General features: G+C 32.7%; 1 protein-coding gene across 1 annotated transcript; it reads right to left on the bottom strand.

Moving 5' to 3' along the window:
- Positions 1-9,596: 9,596 nt before the first annotated feature.
- Positions 9,597-12,319, bottom strand: LOC106627799 (odorant receptor 7a). Its single transcript, XM_070108211.1, has 4 exons — positions 12,262-12,319; positions 10,842-11,624; positions 10,019-10,376; positions 9,597-9,947 (listed from the first exon to the last, which is right to left on the bottom strand). Exons 2-4 carry the CDS (start codon positions 11,600-11,602, stop codon positions 9,867-9,869), a joined length of 1,200 nt encoding a protein of 399 aa, XP_069964312.1. The 5' UTR covers positions 11,603-11,624; positions 12,262-12,319; the 3' UTR covers positions 9,597-9,866.
- Between the last annotated feature and the right edge of the window lie 467 nt (positions 12,320-12,786).

The following is a 12,786-nucleotide window of genomic DNA, read 5'->3' as shown; positions in this document are numbered from 1 at the left end:
TTTGATTGCAATTTGTATAAATAAATATTTAAAGTAATTATAAATAGATAGATACAGACTTTGCTATACACAACTGCTTACTCACTCTCCACAAATTCAAAACTTTACATAATCGTTGCTCCATCCCGCGATTAACATCGCAGCTCATTTGTAATTATAGTTGAATTTTATTTGAAGCTTAAATTAAGCAAAGAATTTCGGGGCGTGCTTCAGCGCTCAACAAACTTCTAATTAATCAATCAATGTTATTCGATTGAGAATGAAATTTGAAATTAGAATTTAATTACCTATTTGGCTAAGTGCAGAAGTACTATATGTGCTGCAAAAAGCAGTGGAGTTAAATTTGAGTTTTTTTTTATTTGTCTCGAGTAGTTTAATAAATGCGCAAGTGGGCGTCTCTAGTAACTATGCGATTTTACTTATAACTACAAACACTGATAGAGTATATGTACATATGTTTGTGTGTACAATTGTTTTGATAAATATGCTGAAAAATCGGAACATGTCATATAAGAATTTCTTATGATTCATTGCTTTAAAACTAAGATTCTTTGCTATAAAATATTCATGTGGATTGTGTTTTTTTAGCTGTGAGTATGGGTGTTTTTCTTCCCGTCATGTAGGTGTTGCTTTCTGATTTCTTGTAGTTTTCTGTGTTTGATGTCACATTTATTATTATTAATAATTCTGCAAGAAAAATAATTTTAATCATATTCTAAAGACCTAATATAGGTGTGTATATGTTTGGATTGTTCCTATGTGAGCAATTATTTATGAAGAAATGTATTTTAAATAATTTTATACATATACACACAACTACGCCTTAGATATATTAAACTTAAATAATTATCGGAGAGTTTTTTATGATATCTGTAAAAAACGGAGAGTTTTACAATCAGAGAAAAATCTAACTAATTTAGACAAGATCTCTGGAATGGTTGTATCTTAATTATAGCTGTCTTTGATTCGCCAAGCGTTACTTCCCAGCGAATCGAACGAATTATATCAGACGGCAAGCACTTGTGGTGCAAGACTACGCTAACATGTCTTCTGACGCATGCGCAATAGTGTATGATTCTTAAGTAGTTATTTTTTTTCGCTTTAAAAAAACGTTGCTGTAACCATTTATTTTGGTTGACTATAAACTATCATAATTGATTTTATGTCTTATGTTTTAAAAAGACAAAAAAAAAAAGGAAATTGTAATTTTCTCTGTCATTTGAACCATTTTCAATAGTAAAAGTTAGCTAAAATATGCGAAACAAAACTTGGCAACATTGAAGATAGAAGTTATACCGAATTTCTGAATCGATAAAAATATTTTTCCTAGAAAAGAATTGGATTGGTACACTCTTTGCTTATGTATGTGTGAAGTTTGATCTCCATATGTTAATTATTATGTGTTTGGCAGCTGTTAGTTCACGACGCGAAAGGCTTGTCAGACGATTTTTAGCCATTGGTGAGTCTGCTTTATCACGAACACAAGTATTTGAGTGCCATAAAGCACTCTGTGAAGGTCGTAAAAGCATTGCCTCATGCGAGTCGTCCATCCACCTCTGTTGATGACGATTATATCGAAAAAGTTAAAGAAACTTTTGAAGAAGTCATCGTGTTGACATTTGAGAGATCGCAGAGCATTTAAACATCTCTTATGGTTAACATATTTTGATTAATGTTTTGGGTATGAAGCTTGTAAATGCAAGACGCGTACCATAACACCTGAATTCGCCAGCACATTATAGCATGAGTAATTGATACAATACTGATAGTTAAATATGGAATACCGTGATCGTTGTCTTGGGAATTTGCAGCCGATTAGATGGTCTATCAGACCTGAAGTAACTCTGCACTTAGAGTTTTAAAATTTTCTTACGTTTAAAGCGATAATCAAGTAAGTAGTTTTAGAGCGCTAGGGACATTCTGGTTATGATAATATCGAAGATTTTAAGTCTAATTACAAAGAACGCCACTTTCTTATATTGCAATGATTACGTTGGCTTTTTTAAAAAGGAAACTTACAGAGTATGGATCGACTTCAGTATAAAAAGTTTAAATTCATGTGATCAAGATACCGTCTAATTTTGTTCTTGCTTTGCCTCATATCTATTCGATTGTTATACGGTGCTCCACATTAAAGTTAGCTAATATATGGTGTTAAGATTTTTTAAAAAGCAAAGTGTATATATCCAGTTTGGTCAGGCCTCAACACTATATGTTGCTATAAAGACAACTAAAATGAGAGATTTTAAAAATTTCAGACTTTTTCTCAGTTAAAAATGACCTGCTGTGAAACATTTCTTCATTTTTCAATCAAAAAAATTCAATATACTGTGATCTCTAAAATTTCACTTTATCCTTTCAATAAATATGTCATAATTTTAACTACAAAACCAACAACAATCTCGAATTTTCAATATGACACAACACTTTACACAGAATTTTAAAGAATATGCTATTCTTTGACAGCGATGCTTTTTGCCGCCGCTTATCTCTAGCTGCCGGCTGTTCGAACGCATTTGAGGCAATCAATGAGCTCAAAGCATATTTTGTTCGACGCAAATCTAATCGAATTCAATTCCACAGCACCAGACTCGAGTCCACAAATCTGTTGCAATTTATATTGGCCATTATGGTCAGTGACTGCGCACAGCTAACGGCGAACCGGAGGTCGAGCATAAAAGCTATAACAATGGCAACAATGCCCGATAGGAAGCTGAACAAAGTGAAGAACTAATAAAGAAGTTGAAAATAGAAAATAAAGAAAACATAGCAAAGAAAAAAAGCAAAACGTAAAATACTGGAGACAACAACATGAGCAGCACATTTTCCACTCTATTTATTACGCGAGTAAATTGAGTTTGTGACAATTTTGGGTTGCTTATTGCGTAGCTATTGGTCTGGCCGAGAGCGGCTTATTGGTCTGTATGTATGTATTTATTTTATTTGTTTGCTATACATTTATACCGTTACTTTTCTTTTGTCGAATTGCCGCATTGTTGTGTGAGAAGGCAGCCGAAGGCAGATGAATACTGTAAAGAAGCTGTAAATCGAATTTAAGCTACACAAATACAAACATTACAACAACAGCGATAACAAAAGAACACAACAGCTTTGAGACGCTTAAAAACTTGCAGAAAGCGAATAACTTTTGAAATGTACAACAAGTACTCGTATAAATATAAATAAATAAATAAATTGGTAACATGTTGCTAGTAAACTTGAGACAAGTGAAACTTTCTTTGTGCGACGCTATTCAATGGCCACAAACTAAACGAGAGAGGGGAGTGAGAAAGGGTGGGAGGGCGAATGCAGATTTGTTGCTAGAAAAGTGTAAAAGGAAAAAGTGGAAGAATGTAAAATGGTTTGTTCGGCGAATGCTGCAAGAGTTTATAGTTTGTCTTCGCCTACTCGCATTTCGATATGAGCGCACGAGGGCGTATGAGTGACAAGTGTGCCAATAAAAGTGCAATACAAGCGCTGTTTCTGTGTAAACATATATATATATATATATGTACTATGGGTGTGCAATGGGCTTGTTCGAAATCTAAATTGACATAACGCAACATAGGAAATAGCAATAAAGCAAATAACCAGTGCTCTTCTGGTTGGCGTTGGCAAAAAAAATGTGTATTACTTTTCAACTAGCATGCTATTGTTCAAAATTTTTTGCTTATATTTTTGCATAATAACAAGTGGTATGTATATATATAATAAATAATATATAAAATAAAATAATATAAAATGAAATAATATAATATATAGTAAAATAGAATACAATAAGACGAAATAAAATAAAATGTAATAAAACAAGTCAAAATATAATAAAATGGAATGAAATAAAATAAAATAAATTAAAGTAATATTTAAAAAATGCTTCCTGCAAGACCTGTTCTGGGTATAACTATAATCTTATTTAACAGAAAAATATAAAATAGAAAGTATCAGTATAACACCATAACTTCAGCTTTATTTATTTTTACTGAAAATTACTATTTAAGTATAAAATAGATTTTCAATTACAGAAACAGAAACAGAAAATAGTATTTGAATTTAAAACAGAAAAATTTTATATAAAACCACAACTTCCTTTAATATTTCCTGAAAAAAAAATTTTTTTTTGAATAACAGGAACAAAAAAAAAAAAAAAACAGAAAAAAGAATTTTCCGGAAAAAGAGGAAAATTCAATAGAAAATATATGTTTGATAATATTTAAGAGCAGAAAATTTGTTACAAAAGCACTTAAATTAACTTAAAAAAATCCTATTACAGAAAACTGACAAGAACTTATTAAAAGTTGTTGCAGAAGTTACGTTTAAAGTAAGTTTCTGTTAGAAATTAATTTATGACAATTTATAATTTTAGTACGCAGTTTTCAGAAACAGAATTTATTGGTTGCACTAACAGATTTTTAATTATTTTCCGTTGACAATTCTGAATTAATCAATAATTACAAGAACAAATTGAAAGCAAAAAAAGTGTTTTAGTTTGAATCTGAAAAATTCAATATAGTACGCAGGTATAGTACTCCTTTATTTTTACTGAAAGTTACTATTAAAATATAAAACATATTTCAAATAACTGGCACAGAAAAACCTATTTGACAGAAAACCAGGAACTTACAATTTAATGCATGATTTCAATTTTTAAGAGCAGAAAACTGAGTAATTAATTATCTTATAAAAATTCTGTTACAAAAAAACTTAAAAAGGGATTTTGAAAAGTTTTGCAGAAGTTACGAAATTAAGTTTCTGAAGCTTCTTTAGAAATTAATTTATGACAATTATTATATAGTCTTAGCACGTAGATTTCAGAAATATAACTAATTTTTTTTACTAACAGAATTTCAAATTTTTATGTTGTCAGTTATGTTTCCTTTGCTAACCAAACAATACTTCGCTAAAATTGTTATGGGTTAAATGTTTTTTTTCGCTTAATTTAATTTTCTTATTTGTTTTTCTATTGAACAGTTCAGTAAACCTGTACCGCTTAAATTAATATCCTATAGGCTAAATTCAGAATGCAAGTAAGCAGAGCATCAAAAATCAAATTGTGTCATAATGTTTTTTATATTTTTAATCACTACTTCTTATAGGCTGCGGCAAAGTGTTAAACAAAACTGCACTTTGCTCAAAAGCTCAACTAAGAGTTGTTGTAGCCATTAAATAAACAAATCGCACAATGAGGCTTTACGACGATAAACAAGGCTACAGTTATAAAAAGTTTTAACTTGCAGAAAAGTTAAGATACACGAGCAGCATTTGAGGTTCAAGACCTGTCAATAAAGCTGCGTTGATGTCGAAATTGAAAGACGACTCGATGCAAGTCTATGCACTGATAGACTACGGCAAAAGAAGTTGCAACTTTAACACTTCAAAGTTGACAGGAGTAAATAAACAAAAAATGGATATAAAAAAGAAATGTATGCACAGAAAATAATGTAAGGGAGTGCTAAGTTCGGGTGTAGTCGAACATTCGATAATTGCAATATTTGTATGAATTAATGGCGATCGGATCGTGATCCAATAATCGTTATAAGTGTTTAGTAGAATGTATGGACCAGTTCGATAATTTTTGGGATCGACGTTATTAGGAGTGCGACTTGTGAACGATTTTTTATATGACTTTGTTGATGCTTCAGTTATCCGCAGTGCATAGAAAAAAGGTAATGTTTTTGGAAATGTAGTCCTGTGGCAAGTAGAGGTGACTGTATTTCATTTCCATCAATTTCTACATTCCTACAAACCTAGGTCGTTCAAATTGGTGAAGATTTGAAATTTCGCCTAAAATTGGGCGCAGTCAATTGCACAATATTTGAACTGATCTGCCGGTAAGACTACTGTATTATCTCTGTGGTGGTTCTTCACTTTGCTGGTATTAAACTTTATACAATTTACCGTTATTAGAGTCGTGGGCGTGGTTATACCCTTAGTAGCATGAAATAGCTAACAAAATGTTTACCATCTGATTTGGCTGGCACATCATTAGTAGCTTGCGAGATATATCCACTAAACCTATTAGAGGGCGGTGCCACGCCCACATTTCAAAAATTTTCAAAATTTGGTAATACGTTTACCGTTTCTTGTAGAATAAGTGGCCTTCTCTATCCAGTTATAGTAACTTATGATTTTTGATTAACGCTACTTAATGGGCGTGGCAATAGTTCGATTTGGACGGACGGAGAGAAAATTATTCGGCAATCGAAGTCGTTATTCTAATAAATTTTCTATATCCAACTCGATAAATTCAAAATGTTACAAACAACCGTTAGTTATACAAAACTATAATACTCCGTGCAACATGTTGCCAGCGTTCAAAAGTTAGCTTTTACAAATACTTTGCTTTCGTAGACAATATTTTTTATGTATTTCGCTTAAGTAGACAATTTTTTTCAGTAGCAATTTTTTCTCGACTTTTCCATACACTTTTGATGCCTTTTTCTTCACCCTTCCTCTTTGTGAGCACAAAACTTTCTTGTAAGTGCATTATTTCCGGCTTTTATAAAGTTTTCATTATTTATGCGGCGAGGCACAGGAAAAAAAAAATCGCACCGAAGTTTGAGTAGGAAATAGCAGCGTGTAGTGGTGCATTGCTCATGGGAGCAGCAAAGATGCTAGTTTCTGTGTTCTTTCTCGTGCTCGTGCTCGGGGCATTTGTAGTTGCAACTTACAAGTAACTCGTATTACACTTACAAGTTGCAACCGACCTGCTGTTGCTGCTGCTGCTGCAGCCAACAATGCCACCGGTGCCGAGTGCATTATGGTGCATTTTGTGGCTGGTATATGCCGCAGCAACAACAATCACAACAATGGTGGAAAAAAGCAAAAGCTTTTATTTATTGAGCAAAGTTTTGTGATTTCTTGCACCGCCGGCTGGCAGAGTGCGTTCGCAACATTGACATCATTGTCGTCGTCTTCCTCGTGTTCTTTGCCGTTCTTGTTCTTGTTCTGATCAGCGTCATCATTGTATGTTGTTGTGTGTCTTCGATACTTTTTGGTCTCTTACTTTGGCTTATAACAAATTTTTCCGTGTATTTTAACAAGCATCAATGTGCAGTGCAGCTCTGTGTTAAGTTGTCTGCTAGCAAACACATGCACATATGCACCCATATACACTCATTGAGGCATAGACCCTTGTGTTGTTACGTAAGCTCCTGAAATGGTTTAGGCATACATGTATCTGTGGGTGTGTGTGTGTGTGTAAACTCTTTTTGCCTTTTTCATCGTTTATTGTGCGCCTTAAGTTTCATTTGTTGACTTACAACATTTTTACTCAATGTTTGCATGTTCAGCGGAAATTACTTGAAAATATAATAAATATAATAAAGTGAAACTGTAAACTCACTTAATCATGTTGCGCTTTTAAAATAGGCTGTGAGCGAAGATATATTAGGTATAGTAAAAATAAATCTATTATTTTTGCATAAAATTGCCTTATTCAAATGGTTCCAAACGGTTTTTTGTGCAATGTTTAGGCCCTGGACAATCGTAATTAATGTTGACACGGCGATTTCCATTATTTGATCGATTTTTTCGATAATTAGTCTTCCAGAGCGTGATGCAAAATACAGCTATTTTCGCTTTGCTAGTATCCACCTTTGACGCGCGCTCAAACTGAATCAACCTATCTCAAAACTGTCACAAAACAAAATTTTTTTTAGTACGAAATGTCATTTTTGAAAATTGTCCATATATTATCTCAGCCAACTAGCGGACAATGCTTCTAGCTTTGCCATTAATTTTACTCCATAAGAATCCTCACTTATTAGGCGGTATTCTTGTCACTCTCTGGAAAGTGGATAAAATTTGCACTTATTTATTTATTTTTTTGATTAAAATCGGTCGAGTAGTTTGTAGGATATGCTATTTCTCCTATTGTTAAGTTTGGCAAATTTGATATTTATACATTTCCTTAGGAGAATACTTTTGGAATTAAGGGGTTACATATATTTCGTCAAGCAAAAGACGTCCTATTTTCAATAATTTTTTTTTTCATATAAAAAATGAAATATTTTATTCCAACTTTTTACTATTCCGAAGTTACATATTCGATACAGATTTTGTGAAATTTTTAACGGAAAATATTCAAAACTCGGTCATTACAACGTCATTTTTGGCAGTCCCTCGGATAAAAGGTGCTTTCGCGTTGACAGCAGTACTTCTGACAGGATCATCAAAAGTAAAAAGAAAAAATAGGTGTTTGAACTAAGACCATTAAATAATTATTAGGATTGAGATAAAATAAATAAAATGAAAATTGTGTTTTGAGCAGACACAACACGAACACGCAGATTTTGGTGAAAATTTCTTGATGTTTTTAGTTTTTTAAATAGTTGTAATTGAACAAAAAAAAAAACCCTCCGCGGCAAAACCTTGTAAATTGAGTAGTTCGTGAGAAATCTTGACAACCGACTTTGAAAACACAGTTTCGAGAAAGACGCGTTTAAAGTTTTAAGTGACTATATAGCTGACCTCGAGCGCACAATTTTTCAAAGCTGTATCTCCAAACTATTACTGGGATCAACTTGAGAATTTAGGACAATATTCTAGATATGTTTTAAAATAAAATAAAACCATAATTTTGTTTTAAGCCGTGCAACCCCTATAACCCCTTAATAATTTGGCCCTTCACTAATGTTCAATAATTTCAAAACATAGACAATAAAGTTAAACAGGGCGAAATAATATTCTGAAACCGTATATGAGTCTGGACAAGTTTTTCTCTTGAAAAAAAAACAATAAAGCTAAATCATCACCAATATAAACAAGTAAAGCCATTAACTTCGGTGCAACGAATCGATAATCTCCTTGAAATGATCTTTATCTTGATTTTATCGATGAGTTATGCATTAGGTGCCCGATACTTGTCCGAATATTGTACCACTGCCTTGGATAATGTTTTATACCAAATTTCGGAACTAGATTTTGATCGGTCAGCTTTTATGGCGGCTATATGCTATAATGGTTTAATATCGGCCGTTCTAATAAATGAGAAGCTTCTTGGGGATAAAAGAACCTGTAAACAATTGAAAACAATAAATAACCTCTCAAAAATTGATACAGATATGAACATGGATAATACGACTCGTAATGCTGATCAATTATGTATACACTTTATAGGGTCTCCGACGATTCTTTCTGAGTGTTAAAAATTTCGCGGCCGACTTTAAACACCCTATTCAGGGCATGAAAATTAATTTGTTAATTTTTTCGAGCTAGGTTAAGGCAGGTTCTTTAATTGCGTTGATTAAGGCTGCTTAGTGGTTCTGTGATAATAAATTGCTCGATTTAGAAATCCACTCTAGAACCAAACTATCGGATCGATCCTTATTCCGAGCAGTTTAAAAACTGTTTTATAGTTGCGTTACGACTAATTTTCGAGCATATTTCTACCATTTGGTAGATGCTTCAAAAAGTGTAGAAAAAATTAGAATTTAAATAATTTACCAGAACTTAGGAATAAGGCTATCCTAATTTGACACCGAAACTTGATAAAATCGGTCTATATATTTATTTGATATTTCAAGATTTTTTCTTTTAAAAATTTTAGATCATATTTATTTAAAATTTCAATGGATTTACTCATCTAATAAAAAAAAATCATCTACAATTCATTACTTTTTTATAAACAACATCACAGCGCTAACGTCAATTACTATTTAGAAACTTTATTTTCTACTCACTAAATATTTAGTTAATGATAAAAGAAAGTGATTGCTGAAAAAGTGGTGCAAAACTAAATTTAATTTTTATCCATAATGTTGTACTTTGATAGATCACACTTCCACTTTCCAAATGCAACTTCAAGGGTCTATTTCGAAATTCGGCTGCCTTACAGCGCTTCACCACTATTATTATTTTGTTCCTTTTTATTCTACAAATTCCTTTATATTCTGCCCGAATCCCATCTCATTCACAAATGTGTATAATGTAAATGAAAATTTTGCAATCTAAGAAAAAGTTCATTTATAAAAAATAATTATAAAAAACAGACTACTCATATTATCGTTGGTTAACTTACCGATAAATATGTTCGCATATTGATTTGAAACAATTGCATTGCAATAAAAGCAACTTCCTTTTGAGAGTGCTGCATAAAGAAGAGAATCAACTTCCGGCCACGCTTATCCAAAGCCAGCCAATTGCAGTGAAATATTGAGACGGGCAATTTAGTGCTTTCCATCGCAAGCGTCGATGCTTCATAGCAGGTGGGTAAGATTTGTGTTGCAACCATAAGATAGTACCATATCGTAATGATCCTATTAAGCGTATCGGCGAATATGAAAATGTTAACCATACAAACACAATGTACAAGAGCAACACAAGCAAATTGCATAAAAATGGTTGGTGAACAAACTGAGCCGACCATATCCACCACCCTGTAAAGTGAAAAACAAATAAGAAAAATAAAATGAGTTGTGTTTAGCTGTTTAATGCTACTCAAAAACAACGAGTTTAAAATATACAGATTTTTCTTTAACTCGTCAAAAATAATGTCATAAAAATGTCAAATTAAACTCAGTTTCTTAAAAATTTAACCATTAAACTCGAGTTTATGGTTAAACTTGCACGTACGTTATGATTCTGTAACTCATTAAAAGTAATGTCATATAAATGTCAAAGTGAAATCAGAGTTTCTTAAACACTTGACAGTTAAACTCGAGTTTGTGGCTAAATTTTTATGTACATTATGACATTTTGTTAACTCGTAAAAAAGAACGTCACAAAAATGTCAACATAGCAATCTCAGAGTTTCTTAAACACTTTCGGGTTAAACTCCAGTTTGTGGTTAAGCTTTAAGCACTGCTACTAATTGAAAAAATTGAAATATTTTATTAACTCACTGTAATATTTGCTGATGCGTAGCAATACACTCGATCAATTCTTGGTTGTTCTCATCATCGCTCTTGTCGGGGTCCACACCTAATCGGCTGATACGTCCTCTTAGCAATTGTATATGTGTGCGTATTGTTCGCATATATAAAGTAGGGTACATATCATGCAAGTATTGTGCCGTCAGTAAGAAATACAAATAACACGATTCGAATGTCAAACATGAATAGAAATGTACCGTTGGATTGGTAATCAAATCGAGAAAGGGATACCAACCACCAAATGGTTGCTTATGCAATGTTAACGATGTTATAACACAAAGAATCCCATATAAGTAATAGATGAATCCCATTGAGGCATATAAGCGCGTACAAGCTGCAACACAGTTCGTTATTTGCTGACGCTCCTGTGGCATATTATAGCGTTCATCTAAACTTTTCATTATCGGCTCGACTTTTTGAAAACGCTTAAAGCTCACCAACACCGCGAATGACTTTGCTGAGGCAAATACAGCATTGATAAATGCTTGTAAAGCTGAAAGAGACTCTGTTACAGTTGCTGTTTTCTGGAACCGTAAGAAGCCCACAATAGATAGAAATGGCGTAAAAGCGTACGCAATCGAAGTGAACACCATATGCATTGTGGGCAAGAAGCCATGTGGTTTCACCTTTATACCGATCAGGGCATAGAAGTAAAGTAGGACTTTGAATGGTTTATTTGTATCGCAGTCACTTTGCACACGTCCGTATAAGAAATCGCTGAATTTCTGCATGTCGGTTATTTTTTGTAGGACGCTGAAAATAATGGAAAAATTATGAATTTCAAACAAATTTTTTGAACAAAAAGTCAAGTCAATGGTAGGCGTAATATAAATTCGATAAGTGGACCCACGATACTTAACGTACAATACTAGACTAAAACGCTCTAGTGACCATATAATATTGTAAGCGTATATTTCGTCTCAGTCGGGTCAGCAGATGTACTGTTATACTTTCTAATATTTGGTAATGTTGAAATGTTCGACACGACTTGTTCGAACTTCTTCCATCCGCATTTGAAAACTTTGCCTTTCATTGTTGGTAAAATTTTTGCACAAAAATCGCTTTATATTTTACAAGAAAAAAATTACTGGTAAATTCTACTTTTACGAAAAAATATTCAGTGTTAACAGTCTGTATTTCAATGTCTCGAAGAAGGAACTTGTTTGTTGTTGTTTGGGTTGTCATGATTTCGCATGACATAAATCCTCATTATGTCTAATTGCACTGCTTGAGTCTAATCTTAGCCTATCGAATAGTAACCAGTATCAGAATCTTGAAAAAACTTGATGGGCAAAAGTCAGAAAAAGAAAAAACAATAAAAAGTAAAAACCACGAACACGGAGAGAAAATCGTGTTAAATATTACAATAAATTATTAAATAAATTATAACCTTTAAAACAGTGATCCAAAATTTTTGCGCTGAAAACACGTCTTTTCCGTTTATTCTGTCAGTACTTTCTGATCTGAACTTTGGCTCAGTGATGATTTATAAGGCAAAGGATTTTGGTATGAAAAAGTTAGAACCCTATAGGAAATATGTGACATGTCCATGAAAGGAAATTTGTTGAAACGTAAGTACTTCAGATCATACATATAAGTATGTACATAAATTACACATATTAATGTTATTAAAAAAAATATAAATTAATAGTTTTGGATTCGAATTTCCTCGAAGACAAATCCGGTTAATTTAAACTTTCAGATTTCCACAAACACTCACACTGTGTTTCACTACACTGTGGACTTCTGAATAGGGTATATTTGGTTTGCCAGAAAGTTTGTAACATCCAGAAAGAAACGTCAGGAGCTATATAAAGTGTATGCATATATAATTGATGACGATCTGAGTCGATTTAGTCATGCTTGTTTAGCTGTATATACTTCGTGTATGGTCCCTCCGTTTTTGAGATATCGA

The sequence above is a fragment of the Bactrocera oleae genome, chromosome 4 (assembly GCF_042242935.1).
Source record: "Bactrocera oleae isolate idBacOlea1 chromosome 4, idBacOlea1, whole genome shotgun sequence".
Lineage (NCBI taxonomy): Eukaryota > Metazoa > Arthropoda > Insecta > Diptera > Tephritidae > Bactrocera > Bactrocera oleae.
This window is presented reverse-complemented; position numbering and strand designations above follow the sequence as displayed.

What these genes read in the sequence shown, in the direction of transcription:
- LOC106627799 (XM_070108211.1), bottom strand. Translation starts at nt 11,602, where the DNA reads ATGCAGAAATTCAGCGATTTCTTATACGGACGTGTGCAAAGTGACTGC. An exon ending in ACGCATCAGCAAATATTACA is followed by an intron (nt 10,377 to 10,841) that starts GTGAGTTAATAA and finishes TTCACTTTACAG; the next exon opens with GGTGGTGGATATGGTCGGCT. An exon ending in ATATGCGAACATATTTATCG is followed by an intron (nt 9,948 to 10,018) that starts GTAAGTTAACCA and finishes ACTTTTTCTTAG; the next exon opens with ATTGCAAAATTTTCATTTAC.